General features: G+C 43.2%; 1 protein-coding gene across 3 annotated transcripts in view; it reads left to right on the plus strand.

Annotated features, from left to right (window-relative positions):
- LOC115091987 (cilia- and flagella-associated protein 300-like) overlaps nt 1-21,433 on the plus strand; it is a 110,457-nt gene that overhangs the window by 53,459 nt on the left and 35,565 nt on the right. For all 3 annotated transcript variants that reach the window (XM_029602406.1, XM_029602404.1, XM_029602405.1), the window contains exons 4-5: nt 1,617-1,783; nt 9,612-9,784. In XM_029602406.1, the coding sequence (XP_029458266.1) occupies nt 1,617-1,783; nt 9,612-9,784 (340 nt within the window). The remainder of the gene's footprint in view (nt 1-1,616; nt 1,784-9,611; nt 9,785-21,433) is intronic.

Raw genomic sequence — 21,433 nt, forward strand, 5'->3', positions numbered from 1 at the left:
AACAGGAACTGGGTAGGGGACTAACCAAACACACATATGTGCATCTCCAATAAGTGGCATAATTTCAAAAGTAAGCAGCAGTGGTAGCAAGAGAGCTCGAGTGTACCTCCTGTTGTTGAAAATGAGGACTATCAGGAAGTGTAAGTGCAGATTCTGGAGGAGTAATGAGTAGTAGGGGAAGTCAGGAGAGACTTGGGGTTTGGGCTGGGAAGGAAGATCGAAAGCACTAGGGCAAGGATGGCCAACTCCAGTTCTCAAGAGCCATAAACAGGCTAGATTTTCAGGATATCCACAATGAATATGCCAAAATCTGGCCTCTTTGTGACTCTCGAGGACCAGAGTTGGCCACACCTGCATTAGGGCAGTTGGCTTTGAGTCTGGGCATGGAAGGAAGGAGGGGATTGGAGGTTATGTTTTTCTGTTGAATGCTGGGGATAAGAGGAAAGGGAGATTAAAGATACTGGGGCACCTTTCTTTGTTGAATTGGGTGGGAAGGAGGAAGGATTTTCTGTCTGAGGCAGTTTCTTTGGCTTGGGTGAAAGGGAGAGGAGATACAGCAGTTGAAGAGAGATCAGTGCCAGGCTAGCAGGTGTTTGGATATTTTTTTAAAGATCAAGGCTGCCAGGATTGGGAAGGGGGTGGGAAGGCCATGGGTGAGTTTGAAGTGTAGGAGCTGGCAGGAGATGTTTGTGATCCAGGAGGAACACATCTATTTACTTCATTATTATTACCTGGGTGCCATATATTGCAACTACTATGCATAAAATGTGAGAAAGAAAAGTTAATTTTTCCTAAAAATAAATTACTTCTCATCCTACCCAAAACAAATTCTATGTATAACATTATAAACATCATCATCCCTTTGAATACTACATTAAGCATTTTGTTTAAGTATTCTCCACCTTGAGAGAGTTCATGATTTTCAGTTCCTGTTAGGCTTTGGATTGAGAAAATTGGATTCTTTACTCCCCTAAGACTGATTTCTCTTTCCTTACCTTTAAATTCAGAGCAGAGTAGTAGGAGGAGACTGAAAATAAAGCTGCCGCCAGTGTGGGGTGTTAGAGTTGGATGAGCTGCCCGTAGTGAAGCATGATGATGTTGCCGCTTCTGTGTAGAAAAGTAATGCAGCTGCTTTAGTGTTAATCATGAGGAGGCAACTTGTTCCAATTGACTTGCTGAAGGAAAATAATCAATTGCATCTCCATTCCAAGCCACCACGCCACACTGCCTTGATGCTGACCTGCCTGACATCATCAAAGGCCGGTCCTAACATTGCATGAATCAGCTTGTCATCTTAGGTGACATTTTGGGTCTTTGATGATAAAGTCAGGCACTCAGGTAGGCTGGAAAGAGCATCATCAGACTGCACCCAGTGCTATTTTGGAAATGATGAGAGGGCTGGATTTGGCCTGCAAACCTTAGTTTGCCCAACCCTGCCCTGAATGTTGTGCTGGTAATTTGCTTTTCATTTTCCTTCAGCTATATTTTTCTTTGGATTAATCATTCATAAAATGTATTCAGTTCTAATGACCTGAGTAAGAATGTTTTGTGAGTTACATAATATAAAATACATATTATTCATATCCTCTTTTCTAATCCAACATAACCTCTTCTAGGTACAGAAGTGAAGAAAGTTGAAGCAAAAGATGTTCCATGTACACAGATATCAATGTCATTCTTTGATCGCTTGTACTCTGAAGAAATTGTGAGAGAAGGTGGACATATTGTTAAGTGTTTGGATGAATTTTATGATGATTTTTCTATCTCTGATGAGCTACGAAAGGTAAATAAGCATTTAAGATTTTGAGGTTTCAGTGTTTTAGTACATAATACACTGCTGTCATGTTTTATCTCAAAATAGCCACTTATCTCAGAGCACTTATTCTACTATCCTTTATGGTCATAAAAATACCCCACTTTATAAATAATACAGTCTTGAAATACTCATATTTCAACACAGAAGAGGCATTGGTTGCAAAATTGTAGCTTCTCCAAAGATGAGAATATTTAATAATGTGAGACTGATATGGAACCACTGTGTTACAAGTTGAAAGGAGATTCTTCCATGTTGAGAACATAAGACTTGCCATACTGGGTCAGACCAAAGGTCCATCAAGCCTAGTATCCTTGCTTTCTGGATCCCTGACTTTTTTTCACTTCTTTACCTCTTTAAAAAAGAGTTCCTTGAAATTCTGTGTTTAATTATTAATCAGTTTTTACAGGAAGGAAGGAAGTATTCCAGCTATTTTGAAGTGGGCAATTGTCCAACCAGTCCTGAAAAAAGTTAACCTCCCCATAGATCAAGCTTTCTAATTTATCTACAATTGGGAAGCTGCTTGAAAGTGTTTTGTATTCCCAGTTTGCAGATTTTATTAACGAGTGTAGTGTCCTTCATCCACATCAAAGCGGCTTCCGCAAACATTAAGGTTCAGAAACTTTATTGCTCTCTGTGTCTAACTAGCTTCTGCAGGAATTCGATCAAAGGAAGGTGGTTATTGCTTTCTTTTTAGACATATCTTCTGCATTTGACACTGTAAGTCACTCAATATTGTTAAATCAATTGAGAGTTCTAGGGATTGGTAGGGCAGTAATTCAGTGATTCAGCTCATACTTAGATTCTAGAGAAAACAAGTTCGTCTTGCTGATGCATTTTCTACCTGGTTCAAACATCAACAGGTGTCCCAAAGGGTTTTATCAGCTGCACTTTTTAATATTTACTTAGACTACTGGAATTTGAATTCTCAGAGGTCAAGCAGGTTGACAGTCCTCACACATGGGTGATGGAGCCCAGCATGGAAAACGTATGTCAAAGTTTGTAGAACTTTAATTGAGTCTCTCTGAGCATGTGCAGTAAACCATTATACCACGCATCTACACAGGATCCCTTCAGTCTTTTTTGTTTTCTCATGGAGCCTCATGGTCATGGGTAATTGAGTCTCTTTCCCTCTCTTTTTCTCAGTTTTCATGGTTTTGAGCTGTTTTCCAGCGAGTTCCCGTCGACAACGCAGGGTCCCTTGTTTTTTATCCCCTTAGTCATCTTAGCCAGGTTTATCAGTATTTTGGTAAATTTTATTTTGCTGATGTTCCCGACGTGGCAGTGCCCTCTGTGCCCACCTGTCATCATTGGTCACTGCCATCAAGTTCGATGTGTCATCCCTTTTATTTAATCTGACATGTCCTCATTCGGTTTTAAGCCTTGCCTCAGTTTTCGAGGACCATGTTGATCACGGATCCCCATGAATGATATGTCCTCTGCCTGGGGGCATCGCATGACATCCAGGGTTGCAGCAAGTACACCAAGATGACCCCCTAAGGAACATAAGATCCAACTCAAAAAGATGGAGCGACTCTTCGGATCGGAGAAGGCTGAGGCATTGGCATCGAGGAGCCAAGGAACCTCTCCAATGGATACAGAGGCATCAGTATTGGCAGAGGTGCCAGGGATGCCAGACCATCATCTGCTTCCCCCAGGTCAAAGACATTGGGTTCGTCCTCTTCTATCTTGGCACCAAGGAAGATCCAATCTAAGCTTCAAAGGCAGCAGAAGGAGCATTGGCATTGATCCCCATCGATGCACAGTGCTGAGCATGATGATGCACTAGCATCATCTGTGATACCCATGAAATGTCCCAGTGTCAAGGAGGATCAATCTTCCAGCAATACCTGGGGTTTGTGACTTTCTCCACTGGCTCCGATGCCCGTCACCAATCCTCCTCTCGGTTTTAAGAGGATGTGGTCACACCTCCTGGTCCCAGTCAGTATTGGCATTGGTGATCTTTGAGAAGGAGTTGGAGAGGCACAAATAGATGGCTGTGGGGAAGGCATTGCAGTGCTTGAGTGTTACTGCATCGATGACTCTGGAACCAGCACTGTCTCTCATCAATCTATTGTTGGAATCCCTGCACGCACTCCTCAGTGCCTTACCGATACTGCCTCTGTCAGTTTCCAGAGAATCAGTAGTGCCACCAACTGATCTGGTGTTGGTTCTTGGCTCCTCAGAGGATGAAGCTCATCCAGAGACCATACCGGCACTGGGGTCTGAGCCCCCTTGGCCAGCAGAACCCATACCACTGGCCGGAGGCAGAGCACCCAGGGCCCCATTCCCGCTGTCGGGCATTGAGGATAAGGGCCCCTATGACCCCTGGGGGATGACAACTATAATGTCTCTGACAATACATACAGAGTGTCTCCCCTTAGAACCGTCTCCTCCCACCAACAGAAGGAAGTCTTCTCCAAAGACCTCTCCTTGCAAGATTTGTCAGGGAGATGGTGGACGCCATCCCATTTCAGTTGCAAACAAGAGGATACCCGGCACAAAATGCTGGTTTCCTCCAGTTTGTGGAGCCTTCCAAGGAGATTGTGGAAGTCCCAGTGCATGGGATTCTTGTGGAGTTACTGCTGAGGATGTGGGAATACTCTCAGTTCCTCTTGTTAACAGGAAGGTGGACATGGTTTAACTTATCCAAAAGGCTCTAAGATTTGACAAGCGTCAGCGCACCAGTCTGTGGTCATCAAATCTGCTCTTAAAAAGCCAAGCATACTCGGACCCATTCCTTGGCACCCATGGGGAAGGATCAGAGGGCCATGGATACTTCTGGGAGGAAGGTGTTTCAAGGCACTATGCTTTCTGTTCACATAGTGGCCTATCAGATCTACATGAGCCAATATATGTGGGACATTTTGAAGCAGGTGCAGGGGGTGGCGGAGCAACTGTCTTAGCAGCAGCAGGACACTCAAGTCACTGGTGTAGAAGAGCCTGCAGTGTGGAAAAAATGGGGTCCAAGTAACCTACGATGTTTGTGAAACGACAACAAGGGTCTCGGAAGCTGAAATTGGCACCCGCAGACTCACATGTGAAGGACACCATGGCTTAAATGTGTGAACACCATGCAACACTTCAGCAACTCTCCACTGGCACCCAGGACCCACCCTCCTTTGCTAGGAGATCTTCGAAGCCAGGCCAGAGGAGGCCTTTATTCCACCTGAAGAAATACTGTTCTCCGCTGCTTCAGCCCCATCAGCAATAGGAGGCCCCTCGCAGCCATCCCTAGTAGCAGAGGGCCCCAAAGCCCCAGCAGTCATCCTAGTCAACTCCTGGAACGGGTTTTTGACTGGATCATAGGGAACATAGTTATGTCCACTATACCCAAGACATTTGATCCCCCATTCTGGGGGAGGCTATGGTTCAACACGAATAAGTGGCCCCTTGGTGGCAGGACAATTCCAATCTTGAACAGGGGATTTCCTTCTAGTGTCCTCAGGTTCAAATTGGCTTAACTATGGATGTGTCCACCCTGGGTTGGGGAGCTCATGTAGATAAGCTTAGGATCCAGGGTCTTTTGTCCATCTGGGAACAGTTATGTCAAATCAACTTCTTGGAGCTCCAGGTGATCAGTTTTGCTTTGTGGGCTTTCATAGATAGGCTGTCCAACAAAATTGTGTTGATACCACATTGCCCCTTGGTTGTCAGTTTGTATGTCAACAAACAGAGAGGCACGGGCTCTTATGTTCTGTGTCGGGAAGCAGTCCAAATTTGGTCATAGGCCCTCTCCCAAGGGATTGTGCTATCCAACTTGGAGAAGAGACGTATTGGGGGGGGGGGGGGGGGGGGGGGATATGATAGAGGTCTTTAAAATCATGAGAGGTCTTGAACGAGTAGATGTGAATCAATTATTTACACTTTCGGATAATAAAAAGGGACACGCCATGAAGTTAGCAAGTAGCACATTTAAGACTAATCGGAGAAAATTCGTTTTCACTTAATGCACAATTAAGCTCTGGAATTTGTTTCCAGAGGATGTGGTTAATGCAGTTAGTGTAGCTGGGTTCAAAAAAGGTATGGATAAGTTCTTGGAGGAGAAGTCCATTAACGGCTATTAATCAAGTTTGCTTAGGGAATGGCCTCTGCTATTACTGGCATCAGTAGCATGGGATCTTCTTAGTGTTTGGGTACTTGCCAGGTTCTTGTAGCCTGGTTTGGCCTCTGTTGGAAACAGAATGCTGGGCTTAATGGATCCTTGGTCTGACCCAGCATGGCAATTTCTTATGTTCTTATGGCATGGGATAAACACTGCAATAAACTGAGGGGCTCATGAGGCAGCAAGCACACAGGAATGATTACACATGCTGCTTAGAGCAAAAGCTGTATAAGCTAGGAGAGAAGAGTCCATTTGACACCGTCTGATGACATCATCCATGTGTCATGGCTAATTCATACTGCTGTCTAAAGAGAACATGATTTATGGTAAAAAAAACTTGCTTTTTCTAAACAACCAACAAAGCCACAATAGGTACATCTTTTTATTCTTACAGCTGTACAAATATAAGAAACAAGCCGTTAAGCCCGTTAAAACGGGCTACATCCCTCTGTCTCTCACCTCTCCCTCATTCTCTCTCCCCTCACTCTTCACCACCCCCTACCTCCCTTCCTCTCACCCACTCCTCCCTCTCCTCTCACTCAGTCCCTCCCCCCTCTCTCCCTCCCTCTCACTCACACTCAGTCCCACTCCCTCCCCCTCAGTCTCACTCCCTCCCTCCCCCCTCGCTCCCTCCCTCTCTCCCTCTCACTCACACTCAGTCCCACTCCCTCCCCCTCTCTCTCAGTCCCACTCCCTCACTCTCTCTCCCCCCCTCACTCTCTCTCCCCCTCTCACTCAGTCCCCACTCCCTCTCTCTCCTCCCCTCTCACTCAGTCCCTCCCTCTCTCTCTCCTCCCTTGCTGCCGCTGCCACCCCGCCGCCGCCGCTGCCACTCAACGCCGCTGCCACTCGACGCCGCTGCCACTGGACGCCGCCATTTTTTTTCTTTTTTTCTGGCTCAGACCGACGTGCTCGTCCGCACATGCGCGGTAGAGCTTGTCTCTACTGCGCATTTGCGGCACGTCCTTCGTTTATTAGGTAGGATAATACAATAGGATAAAAAAGAGACCTTGGAGTAAAGACAAAAGAAAAGCAACAAGTCAAGAAACAAACAAGCTAATGGTTTGAACTTCCTGCGTAGTATTGCTGCTTTAAGTGTTCGTGAATACCAGAGATGAAACATGAGCTTCTTAGACAGTTAGGGGTAGATTTTCAGACGAGCGCGAACAGCCTACTTTTGTTTGCGCTCCAGGCGCAAACAAAAGTACGCTGGATTTTAGTAGATACGCGCGTAGTCGCGCGTATCGGCTAAAATCCTGGATCGGCGCGCGCAAGGCTATCGATTTCGTATAGCCTGCGCGCGCCGAGCCGCGCAGCCTACCCCCGTTCCCTCCTAGGCCGCTCCGAAATCGGAGCGGCCTAGAAGGGAACTTTCCTTTGCCCTCCCCTCACCTTCCCCTCCCTTCCCCTACCTAACCCACCCGCCCGGCCCTGTCTAAACCCCCATCCTACCTTTGTCGGGGGATTTACGCCTCCCAGAGGGAGGCGTAAATCCCCGCGCGCCAGCGGGCCTCCTGCGCGCCGGGCCGCGACCTGGGGGCGGGTACGGAGGGCGCGGCCACGCCCCCGGGCCGTAGCCACGCCCCCAAAACGCTGCCGACACGCCCCCGCAACGCCGCGCGCTCCGGCCCCGCCCCCCGACACGCCCACTCCGAAAACCCCGGGACTTACGCGAGTCCCGGGGTTCTGCGCGCGCCGGTGAGCCTATGTAAAATAGGCTCACCGGCGCGCAGGGCCCTGCTCGCGTAAATCCGCCCAAAACCGGGCGGATTTACGCGAGCAGGGCTCTGAAAATCCGCCCCTTAAACTCCTAGGCCAAAAATTTAAATCTCTTTCACTGACTCACTGTCAGATCTTAAGCAACCTTCTTTATTCTCCTGTGCCAGTGTATGCAGTTGTAATTAAATAATTATAATACCATTCTACCTTCATTTCTTTGGATGCTTTCATGAAGGCCTGGTAACATAAATTTTCCAAAGTGTATGTGAGAAGTGGTTATATTCATGAAAGATGCCATATAAATCCAGCATATTGAGTAACCATGGAGGTCTATATTCAAGAGAGTTTGTCTGGTTAACTTTTCAGTTACCTGTACAAAAATATTTGAATATTTCCCCTGCCCCTCACAGGTTAAATCTTACCTGGATAAACAGAAGGAAGGCGGGGAGCATTCCAGAGGTGGGGGCTTAAGTTTAGTCAGGTAGCTCAAATATTCAGCGCTACCCAGCTATATTTGCCTGGGTAAGTCTGATCAGAAAAAATGCTGGGTAACTTTTGACCCCCAGCACTGATTAAAATTCACTTCAAAACAGAAATGTCACATACCCAATAGCCCCCTCCTCCTCACTTTCCCTGCATTACAAAGAAAATAAATTGTCCTCAGCATCCAAATGCTATACCCCCCCCCCCCCCCATCTGATTTCATGGTTTATTTTTAAAAGGAAGTGGCTGGCAAATGGAATATTCCATCCCAATTCCCCTCCCTGCATTTACAAAAAGAAGTATGATGGTGGAACGCTAAACCCACTGTCCCTTCACCTCTCAATCCCCATAAAAAATGAGATTTGCCGCTGCCCCCCCCCCCCCCCCAAGCCCACTTGCTCACCTCTTGATGCCAATCAAAAAATATCCCAGTTACCCAACCCCCTCATCCCTTCAACTATTTAAAAAAAATAAATAAATAAATAATGGCTATGGCCTGAGCCCCTTACCCCACACCCTTCCCTGCTTAAAATAAATCCCCTATAAGCCCTATTTCCCTCTTGTTTGTGAACCTCATCGCTCCAGACCTGCTCAGAACCTTCAAAAGTGTTTCAGAAGCCAAGCAGAGGAAGAGGCAGATTTAGCTTCTCCCCCTCAGCATCTTGCATTGCTCTGACAATGATCCTTTGGATTTTCAATGCTAACTGGTTAAGGTTAGTTGGGGCAAATCCAGCCACACTAATTCTAGCCAGTCAAAATTTAACAGTCTAGATTTAGATTAATATATTTATTTTTATTTATTTATATTATTTTGTATACCAATATTCTGTTTTCAATCATAATGGTTGACAATGTCAAATAAATAAATAAACCAAAATCCATAAAACATAAAAAACTATAATAATGCAGGTAAAACCATTTCTAGTTTAAAAACTAAAATCATATACAGTGGAATAAAATTATGATAATCATAAAATAATAATCTTAAAAATCAATAGACATCATTGAAACACCAGCCTCTCAGTACATCAATAGCTCAACCCTTGATAAGAGATGAAGCCCTCAAATAGCATCATTTCCGAAAGCCTGTGTAAATAACCATGTCTTTAGGTCTTTTTTGAAATTCTGATAACTCGATTGTAATCTCAAATCAATGGGAAGGGAATTCCATAACTTAGGCCCAGCTAGAGCTATTGCTGTCTCACTAGCTTTAGTCAAGTAAGCAAAAAATCTTTCCAGTTAGGGTCAACTAAATATTCCCCTAAAGGTAACTAGCATGGGTCTTTGAATATTGACCTAACAGAGATTAAGATAAAATTTGCATTTATTAATTCATTTGATAACAAGCAGCCATGGATGACTTCTTTATTGAAAAAAAAAACAATCATTCAATAATAATCAGCAAAGTACAATTGCAGCATATCTTTGCATTTTTAGACTTACTCATATATTAACTGTGTTTCACTGTTTATTTCCCTTGTACTTCATAAGCTGCTACTTCTAGAAGAGTCCAATAAATTTGATATATTCAGCCAAGCTGATAGAGAAGAGTTTCTCTTCTGTCTTTTTAAACATCTTTGCTTGGGAGGAGCTTTGTGTCAGTTTGAAGATATGATTGGACCATACCTGGAAACTACAAGGTCTCTCTATAAGGAACTGGTGAGGTAAAGTTGTACCATTTCATTTTACCTTCATTGAAACAATCTATGCATTACTGAATTAATTTACTAAATTTGTAACTCATCTACTTAGAACAAAGCTAAAGAAAGAGCAGTCTATTATTATAACTCTAAAAAATCTATAATTACTGAATATTCCTTGCATATTTGTATGTATTTTTTACACTCAAAATTTATTCGTCTCCATTTTACAACATTATAATAAATGATTTAACAAAGTATTTGTCTCATTATAAATAGACATCAAAATGTCACTTCAAAGCAATTACAATTTCAGACTTTCTAACTCTCCTCTCACAAAACTCCTGTTCACCTTGTCCCCAAAAGGACCCGAAATGATATATCAAATGTCTTCATGTTAATTATGAAACTTATTAATAATCAGTCACATATTCAAACACACCTTCAAAGAACTCCTGTTCACCTTATCTGCAAGAGAACCCACTGCATTTTCCTTCTCTCTCAGTTTCATGAAGCCGCAATCAAGTGTCAGTCTCATTTTCACAAATCCCTTCAAAGGATTCCCAAATTCCCGATGCTGCAGCGTTTCGGCACAACTGTGCCTGCGTCAGAGAAGTAATCATGTATTCTCTTTGTCCAATGACGTGCAAACCTACCGGCCTGGCTTTTTGCAAGCCCTTTGAGAACATGATTGACAGTTGATAAGTGACATTATTATGAAGAAATTCGATATACCATTTTATTTATTTATTTATTTATTTAGAATTTTTATATACCGAATTTCCTGTTAGGAAACAAATCAATCCGGTTTACAGGTAACAGCAAAAATGCCTCGGGACGGGAAACAGTGCCCTTGGCTTTACAAGAAACATATTAAACAAGGCTTTACATATTAAACAAGGCTTTACATGTAACATAATGAAACAGTACCTATTCGAAGAATCAACAAAAGGCTTTGCATGTAACATAATGAAACAGTGACTATTCGAAGAATCAACAAAAGGTAGCTTCTCTGGGATAACTACTGGGTTGACCATCGAAGAAAATGAGCAGTCCACTATGGGTTGACCATCCACTATGGGTTGAGCAGTCCACTATGGGTTGACCATCGAAGAAAATGAGCAGTCCACTATGATTATCAAAGAAATTTGATACATCAGCGAAAGAATTATTAATTTTACAACTATGGACATTTTATGTCTCTGGACTGCTCTTCAGAAATTTATAGAACCATCTACATTGTTTTCACATTCCTAGTTGATTATCTAGAGATATGATTGATTTTAAAGGGGAATGATGCATAATATGGGAGGGTTATAAGGGGATGTGAGAGGAGGATTAGAAAGTCTGAAATTGTAATTGCTTTGAAGTGACATTTTGATGTCTATTTATAATGAGACACATACTTTGTTAAATCATTTATTATAATGTTTTAAAATGGAGTCATAAATACATTTTGAGCGTAGAAAAATATATTAAAATATGTAAAAAAAATATTCAGTAATTATAGATTTTTTAGAGTTATAAGAGACTGTTCTTTCCTTAGTTTTGTGTTTTGATAATTTGATAGAACAGTGTTAGCGGACTTTTGTCTATAATACTCATCTACGTAGTACAAGATGCCCCAGACTTCCCTCAGTACTGTCTATAATATGTAGAATTAAAGGTCAAAAATCAAGTTGTAGGTGCAAACCTTCTGATTGGACTAATTTTTAACGTGATGAGCTATACTACCTTCATCAGGCAAAGCAAGTCTGCTTATCCCTGTCAGACCCTATATATTAGTACTATGTAACTTAGCTGGGTATGTGAAAATCTTGCTGCTGAATATAATTTTTATTGTAAATTGTTTTATATTAGTCATAGAATAGAATTTTTAAAACCAAATCTAATATCTAGTTAGATGTAACTCTGACATGAAGACTCATGAAGTTTCTGAGAAAGTTTAGTTTTAAAAATCAAATTCTGTCCAGCCAGTGAAACAGAAGAGGGATTTTGTTTTGCCTAATACTTTCCTCTTGCTCCTTTTAAACTTCTAGTTCAACATTGGACTATGATACCATAAGCCTTAATTCATAACTACTCAACAATTTTTCCTCTATATCTTCCCTCTCAACTCAGTCCATCTACAGCCTCCCCCTCTAGAACTTGGCTAATATGAATCCTGAATCGGGTCACTATTGAGCAATACCTGTCCCTCCCCTCCTAGGAGCTATGAATGCTGCCTCTGACGTATCCCCAGCCCTAGCTGGATTCAGGAGTAAAAGTGTGGCTCAGGAATGATATGAAAATGCGTAGTACTTGCCACTGAGCCACAGGCTGGCATAAAACAAAAAGGATTTTTTTTAAACATTAACACATACAGAACAAGCCCACAGCTTCTTGTTGAGAACTGATGAACTGCACAAGTGAGGCAATCGCTTATTGCTTAATTTATATTCCAACTTTTGTGACTGGACAGTCATTTCAAAGTGGATTATATTCAAGTACCATAGGTATTTTCTTGTAGCCAAAGAGTTTACAATCTAAGGGCCTCGTTCACAAAGCAACAGTATTTTTCCCAGAGAGATAAATACCGCACGAGTCACAAAGCCATAGTAATTGATCCTGCCACTTTGCAAATCTCATGGTATTTTTCCTGGCAAAAAAATACTGCAGTGGTAAATGCCTCTACAGAATGCGCAGTGGTAGCCTGGGGACTATGGGGCCACCATTACTTAAAGGGGCCACTTGGTCTCACATCCTCCTATCCTGAAAGTCATTAAAAATCCCCCTGTCATAAACCCCTCTGCCACCCCTGGAGGTGACCATAGTTTTAAAAAAGATTCTGCAATTTTAAAGTTCAATCCTGGCCCTACCTAAAACCCCACCCCTTCAATAAAAAATAGCTAGCCCCCGTAGACCAAGAGCCCCATTCCCCACCCTTGCCCACCCTCCAGAATCCTCTTTATTCACAATATAGTCCCTGGTGCTCCAGTGAGGGCCCGGAGCACCCCTAGTCTCTGGGCCCAGAGGCAACCATTTTTCAAAATGGTACCAGCCAGTTCTTTACCCCTATCATGTGATGGGGTGACTGGTGCCATGTTAAAATATAGCCACTACTGGGCCTGGAGCCTATGGGTGCTCTGGGCCCCCACTGAACCACAAGGGGCTAAATTGTGAGGGGGGGTTCCAGAGGGAGGGGGTCCCAGTCTTCAGGTCCTAGATTAATTTTTTTTTTTAATTAAAGGAGAGGGGTTGGGGGTTAGAGCCATGACTGGACTTCAAAATTGCAAAAAAAATGTAAAAAAAATTTTTTTTAACAATGGTTGCCTCCAGGGTGGTTGGGAAGAAGTGAGACAGGGGGTCTCTGCAGATTCATGGGGTTTTGTAATGACTTTGGGGAGAGGGGATGACCTGGGGCCAAGCAACCCCTTTAAGGATATGCCCCAGGAGCATTGGAATATGTGTTAACTTCCCAATGCTCCTAGAGAAAATTAGTTTCAACTCGAGAGTTATAGCTAACTTCATATCAAATAATGCAGTTTGCAATTTTTTCGACAAGCTGTGTTATTTGATTTGCATCGTACTGAGTAATAATGAGCTCATTTTAATATGTGTGGTGCTGGGGCCAGAGTAATGTGAGGTATTTGAAATACCTTCATAAAGCCTAATGAGGATTTATGAATGAGGACCTAAGTTTGTATCTTACGCAATGGAGGGTTAAGTGACTTGCCAAGGCGTGGCAGTGAAATTTGAACCCTAGCTTCACCAGTTTGCAGCCTGTTGCTCTAACTACTAGACTTCTCCACTATTCCTCCATGCACTGGTAATTGTAGAAGGACTGATGCTAGATAACTTAGGTCAGTGCACAAATAACTGGCAGAAAATCTAGAATATGTATTTTTGCAGGTAGGCATTTGTGGTGGGGTTGAGAAAAGTTTATGGAACAAAATTTTCAATCTAGACCATTATAACAGAAATTGATTGATTGGGAGATCAGAGTACAGGTTATATGATTGGGAGTGGGGGATCAGATACCCACAAAGGAAACAGTCTACACTGGGCTTTTTAGAAGAGGTAGGTGGCTGGGTCCTGATATGCAAAGACAGCCAGCTAGATTTAAGCCAACTCAGTGTGAGTATAAGAACATGAGTATTTTTACCTGTGTAAAAAAAGAGGCATAGGTTAGGAGCGAGAAAGTACACACATCTAGGTCGATATTCAAAAGCCATTTAAGCAAGTTTTTGTTCATTGTAAAGGATTTTTTTCCCATAGATAGCAGGATGAATTAGCTATACTCCATGGGTGACATCATCAGGCAGCAAGTTGCGGGAGTTCTCTCTCAAGATAGTTAAAGTTCCAGAGCTCTCTTCAATCTATAACAAATTTCATTGAATTTCTGGTATAAGTTGCTGACCAGGGAGGAGGGTGGGTGTCACATGGCTTATTCATTCTGCTATCTACTGAAAGCACAGTTTACAGTAAACAAAAATTTGCTTTTTTTCCATCGATAAGCAGGCTGAATTAGCCATGATCCTTGGGGTGTCCCAAGCTAAGGTTTGATGTAGAGTAAGCTATATTTTCATAAGTTCTTGTTGTGCCTTTTTTTTTTTTTTTTTTTTTTTTTAATGTTTTGCAACCTGAGCTTCCTATGGACCAGCATCTTGTATGAGGTGGTATATTTTAAGACTGTGGTTCCCACCACACTGTCCCCTGATGCTGCCGTGTCAAGGAAGTAGTGGGATGTCAATATATGTATTGATGACCAGGTTGCCACTTTGCGTATATCTTTGATAGGTGCATTGTGTAAATGTGCCAGTGATGAGTTGGGATGATTTGTATCACCTCCTGTATGATTAATTTGTGCATCTCCTGCTTGAGGAGATGGTCAGGATTAGTTGGCTGTGATGCGAGGTGTGGCAACTTGGGTTGATATAGAAAATTTAGGTAATATCCCTGAGTTATCTTGAGGACCCATTGGTCCATGGTGATCTCCCTCCAGGCTTGTTGAGCTTCTTCCCCCAACAGAGATTTGTGGCTGTGACGGTGGAATAGTTTAAAAAAAACAAAACTTTTTTTTTGCTGAAGGATAAGGTTGTGGTTTAGCCGCACGTCGAGCTGTGGGTCTTCGTCTCTGTGGGGGATGCTGTGGTTGTTGTCTGCTTTGTTGGTATTGTGCCAGTCAGCAAGGTTGGTAAGAGCGGAATTGTTTCCTGGGATAGTAAGGGTGTTGGTAGTGTCGGTAGAATTGGCGTCTCTATGGGGATGCTGTGGTTGTTGTCGGCTTTGTTGGTATTATGCCAGTCAGCAAGGTTGGTAAGAGCAGAATTGTTTCCTGGGATAGTAAGGGTGTTTGTAGTGTTGGTAGAATTGACGTCCAGATGGTCTCTTATCACTTTGTGACGATAGCGATTGAACTACTATGTTCTGTTCTTTTAGCTGCGTCACCGTATCCTTTAACTTGTCACCAAAGTGCTGATCACCTGAGCATCAATACAAAACACAAAAATTCAGCTGAAAGGGAACTCTGGTGAAGTAGCTTTGAGCAACCTTCATAAATAGCCTCAGTATATTTGTGGCTTATTGGTTGAAGCCTGTAACATTCCGGGCAAGTATAATCATAGGTTGCAACACGCTTTAGTGGCACCAGTAGGTGCTGTGACTGTGACACTTACACTGTGCAATTTTGAGAACACTAGTGTGTGTGCACTTATCTTTGTTCAAACGCAGGAGAAGGGCATGAAAGTCCTGAAGCGTGGCCTCCGACACCGTGGTGTTTCGGAGTCTATTACTCCTTCATCAGGGACCTTCAGGAAGAGATGAGCCTTCAAATATTTTCCGCTGTGTCCCGGTCAGTATGCAAATTCTGAGACGGCGATTATCTGTGCGGTGCAATATACAGTTGTCACCTGCCAACATGCCAACGGCATGTTGGCAGGTGACAACGGTATATTGCACCGCACATTTACACAATGCACCTATCAAAGATATACGCAAAGTGGCAACCTGGTCATCAATACATATATTGACATCCCACTACTTCCTTGACACGGCATGTTGGCAGGTGACAACGGTATATTGCACCGCACAGATAATCGCCGTCTCAGAATTTGCATACTGACCGGGACACAGCGGAAAATATTTGAAGGCTCATCTCTTCCTGAAGGTCCCTGATGAAGGAGTAATAGACTCCGAAACACCACGGTGTCGGAGGCCACGCTTCAGGACTTTCATGCCCTTCTCCTGCGTTTGAACAAAGATAAGTGCACACACACTAGTGTTCTCAAAATTGCACAGTGTAAGTGTCACAGTCACAGCACCTACTGGTGCCACTAAAGCGTGTTGCAACCTATGATTATACATGCCCGGAATGTTACAGGCTTCAACCAATAAGCCACAAATATACTGAGGCTATTTATGAAGGTTGCTCAACGCTACTTCACCAGAGTTCCCTTTCAGCTGAATTTTTGTGTTTTGTATTGATTCTAGTTTTCAGCTGACATCACGAGTAATTTCCAATTTGATCACCTGAGCATGGCAGATTGGCCAGTTTTTCACGAACATCTTCCCTGATATTACTGGCTCTTAACCTCACCATTCTTTTAGCCCCAATTGACGCTGCAGAGATTCTAGCAGTGGTGTCAAATACCTCATATACGAGTGAAGAAGATGTTTAAGACCTTCCTCGAGGTCGTGGAGAGGATGAGATGTGATAGGCTTGCCTTCTTCCGAACATATGTATATATATATGGCTTTAGATTTTGCACGCAATCATATAGATATTGCACTATATAGAATTGATGATGTTCTATCTTGGTCGCTAATATGGTTCCTTGGAAGACTTTCTTCCTAAAGTTGTCTAGGAGTTTGTGGTTTCTCCCAAGTGGTGCATTCGAGTGTAGTCTTGTCGTCTTTGCCTTTTTCATTGCAGACTCAACTACAACCGAGTTGTGAGGGAATTGTACCTGCCCAGTTCTTGGGGAGTTTTTTATTTCAAACTTTAAGTCCACTTTTCTAGCTGTGGTAGATCCTGAATAAGGAGTCTCCATTTTTTTCAGGAGGAGAATGTCTAATACCTCATGGGATGGCAAAATGGAGGGTTCTGCTGGAATATCCAGTATCTTTAGCAGACCCATAACTTCTGTGGATGATCATCTCCTTCCTGATCTCTAATTTTAGAGCAGAGCCCAACTTCTCTACAAACCTCAAATAGGTTAGGTCTACCAGAGGTGAAGTATGTTCTGTTGGTTCATTGGGGGGGGCGCCAGATGACAGCCCCGTGAAACTATTGGGGGACTCCCCTGAGGAGACATCTGAAGGTAAAAACAGTGGGGAGGCAGGTGGTGAATGCTCCTTCAGACTTGGAGGAAGTGTCAGATCCTCAGGTAAGTGACTGACAGAAGAAGAGGAAGATAGAGGGGGAAGCGGTGGCACTCCTGGTGTTATCTTCTCTTTAAGCAGAAGAATTGGGTAGGCCAGTGGAAAAGAAAGCAATGGGATTTGAGGAAATAAATTAGTGAAAAAAACCCTCACTATTTCCGTAATTTGTTCAACAGCCTGATGTGAGCACTTCCCAGGTAATGGTGGCAGAACATCTTCCTCAGGCACTAGCACTTTATCTGTATCTAATCCCAGAAGTGAAATTGGTATAATATAAGAAATTGGGTCTGAGGTTTGCAGCCGGAAGCCCTGCTGCCACATGTGGACACTAACATGGGTCATGGCACTATGGTTGGAAGAGAGTAGAGAGGTAACCCTAATGGATGCTTAGGTATGGGCATCTTGGGTGGTGGAATGGCTGCACTTAAGGTGTCCTGCGACATATATCCCAGTCTGAGTGAGACAAACTAGCTCAGGTTGGAGGCCTTAGAGAATGAGATTCGGAGCCCTGTCTGCTCTGTTGTCTGGACGTGTAATGTTTTGCTCCATGGGTTTTATTGGTCAATTGTTCTTGTGCAGTATGCACCAATGGAACTTGAAGCATTGAAGATGCTTCGTGCTAAAAGAGGATCTGTACATTGGTGATGCGCCATGAGGTGATACACTGTACATCAATGTGCCGTAAGTCAATGCGGCAATGTGCCCGATTTGATGCTCCATGCGCCAACTTGCTGCGAGATTTATTTGGTGTATCATGTGCTGATGATGCGTCAAGTGGCGATGTACTGTGTGATCTCTTCTTTAGCGCCTGTTTTTTATGGGCTTTTGGGCATGTGGAAGGGCGCTTAGATAAGGCCTTTACACCAACTTTTCTGAGGATAGTCCTTTGGTCTCAGCATGACATTTCTTAGAAATTGGCTGTGGTTTGGGCACTGCCCGACGAAGATGTAAGTGTAGGTTGAGGGATGTCCATTCGTAGACGTGCTATTTTTTCCCTCTCTGGCATTGAGCTCTTGGAAACATGTGGCTGCAGTCCCGGCAAATTGGTTGGTTATTGTCTGGGCCTAAGCAGATGTAACAAGCGGCATGACCATCCGTTAGGGACATATGTCCTCAGACACAATATTTGAAGCCTGCTGAATTACAAGTGCTTTTTTTTTTGTAGAGAGAGAATTTCCTGCATCTGTGTGAAGCATGGATGAAAAAAGACTGAAGAGAGTTCTGGAATGGGTGTTCGCATGGGAAGTCCCAGGCATGCTTGGTACATCAAAAACTTTAACTATCTTGAGAAACAACTCCTCAAGTGCCACCCGATGACATCATCCCATGGAGCAGGGCTAATTCAGCCTGCTTATCGACGGAAAAAGACAGATCACGTAAAAGTTATCCATCTAAATGGCTAATAGGCGATATTAGAATTTAACCACATAAGTCAGGGGCATTCTGGGGGTGGGCAGGAGGCATTTCAGGGAGGATCAGAGTTAGCCACATATGTTATGCAGCTAACTTCGATATTTGGAGTTAGCCGCTAAACTTATATATTCAGCGGCATTACCACAACACTGAATATACGCTGCTTGTTAGCCCGATATGTTTATATTGGCCTTGTCAATAGGATAGCAAATGTAACCCCAATATTTAAAAAGGGCTCCAGGGGCGATCCGGGAAACTACAGACCGGTTAGCCTGACTTCAGTGCCAGGAAAAATAGTGGAAAGTGTTCTAAACATCAAAATCACAGAACATATAGAAAGACATGGTTTAATGGAACAAAGTCAGCATGGCTTTACCCAGGGCAAGTCTTGCCTCACAAATCTGCTTCATTTTTCATTTATTTCATTTATAAAATTTATTAATCGCTTAACACTGTTAGGTCTAAGCGATATACAAAAATTTACATACATAATAAAAAACAACACACTTTTTTGAAGGAGTTAATAAACATGTGGATAAAGGTGAACCGGTAGATATAGTATACTTGGATTTTCAGAAGGCGTTTGACAAAGTTCCTCATGAGAGGCTTCTAGGAAAAGTAAAAAGTCATGGGATAGGTGGCAATGTCCTTTCATGGATTGCAAACTGGCTAAAAGACAGGAAACAGAGAGTAGGATTAAATGGACAATTTTCTCAGTGGAAGGGAGTGGACAGTGGAGTGCCTCAGGGATCTGTATTGGGACCCTTACTTTTCAATATATTTATAAATGATCTGGAAAGAAATACGACGAGAGAGATAATCAAATTTGCAGATGACACAAAATTGTTCAGAGTAGTTAAATCACAAGCAGATTGTGATAAATTGCAGGAAGACCTTGTGAGACTGGAAAATTGGGCATCCAAATGGCAGATGAAATTTAATGTGGATAAGTGCAAGGTGATGCATATAGGGAAAAATAACCCATGCTATAATTACACAATGTTGGGTTCCATATTAGGTGCTACAACCCAAGAAAGAGATCTAGGTGTCATAGTGGATAACACATTGAAATCGTCGGTTCAGTGTGCTGCGGCAGTCAAAAAAGCAAACAGAATGTTGGGAATTATTAGAAAGGGAATGGTGAATAAAACGGAAAATGTCATAATGCCTCTGTATCGCTCCATGGTGAGACCGCACCTTGAATACTGTGTACAATTCTGGTCGCCGCATCTCAAAAAAGATATAATTGCGATGGAGAAGGTACAGAGAAGGGCTACCAAAATGATAAGGGGAATGGAACAACTCCCCTATGAGGAAAGACTAAAGAGGTTAGGACTTTTCAGTTTGGAGAAGAGACGACTGAGGGGGGATATGATAGAGGTGTTTAAAATCATGAGAGGTCTAGAACGGGTAGATGTGAATCGGTTATTTACTCTTTCGGATAGTAGAAAGACCAGGGGGCACTCCATGAAGTTAGCATGGGGCACATTTAAAACTAATCGGAGAAAGTTCTTTTTTACTCAACGCACAATTAAACTCTGGAATTTGTTGCCAGAGGATGTGGTTAGTGCAGTTAGTATAGCTGTGTTTAAAAAAGGATTGGATAAGTTCTTGGAGGAGAAGTCAATTACCTGCTATTACGTTCACCTAGAGAATAGCCACTGCCATTAGCAATGGTAACATGGAATAGACTTAGTTTTTGGGTACTTGCCAGGTTCTTGTGGCCTGGATTGGCCACTGTTGGAAGCAGGATGCTGGGCTTGATGCACCCTTGGTCTGACCCAGTATGGCATTTTCTTATGTTCTTATTTTGTTGATTTCATTTCAAAATCTCTGTTTACTTTCACACATGCACTCTGCATCTACTTCAAAGCAGGTGCAAAGTACACACGTGTAAAAGTACTTGCATTCCACCACCAGTCCAGGTACTTTGGCCTGAAAGCTCCCTACATGGTTTCATTTTTACCCTCATTAGCTCTAACCACTAAGCATCTGATTTGGGCAGGTTTCTTTTACCTAATAAGGCGATATATAAGAAATAAATGAAGTGCAAATAAAATGTTATCCCAGGACAAGCAGGATACTAGTCCTCACATATTGGTGACGTCACTGACAGAGCCCTAGTGCGGGAAAACTTTCTGTCAAAGTTTCTAGAAACTTTTGACTGGCCCTGTGAGGCCACTGAGCATGCCCAGCATGCCATGATATTCTCTGCCACAGGGGGTCTCTCTTCAGTCTTCATTTTTCCACGCTGCTGTAGGCATCGCGGGTTTAAGAGCCTTTGTGAGTTCCGCCACAAAATTTGTGTGACAAAAGTCATATATATATTCTCAGAAATTCTCCCACACGGGATCTCACTCGGGTTTTTCCACCGGCTGGTGAGTAAAATCTGTGTGTCTTACTCCTTGAGTAAAATTATTTTTCTCTCAAGATTTCTCTTTTGTCATCGACTGCTGTCGAGACAAAATAGCTATGGGATTTAAAAAATGTCCCGTTTGTAATCGTACAATGTCTTATTACGGACCCACACCTTGAGTGTGTGATGTGCCTGGGTGAGAAACACGACGTCAATTCCTGTCCAAAGTGTGCAGAGATGACTGTGAAGAGGAGGAAGGCAACTTTTACCATCTCCCTCGACTTCGACGAAATCGTCTCCAGCAGGGGCCTCCAAGTGTGTACTGTTTAAAAAGCGCCGCCTGGAAGGATCGGGGGACCATCCGTCGTCGATAGCTTCGGTTAAATCAGTCGGCAAACACCGTTCAAAACATCGACACCGACGTCCATCGGCATCGGAATCACCTCTTTCCCCAGGGGAATCGAGCGCAAAGCGGCCATGGACCCAGGAAACACCCGTTCCCTCAACGCCTGGGCCTGTTCAACCAGAGACGTCGAGTGCTC

Source organism: Rhinatrema bivittatum, chromosome 5 (assembly GCF_901001135.1).
Source record: "Rhinatrema bivittatum chromosome 5, aRhiBiv1.1, whole genome shotgun sequence".
NCBI classification, from domain to species: Eukaryota; Metazoa; Chordata; class Amphibia; order Gymnophiona; family Rhinatrematidae; genus Rhinatrema; species Rhinatrema bivittatum.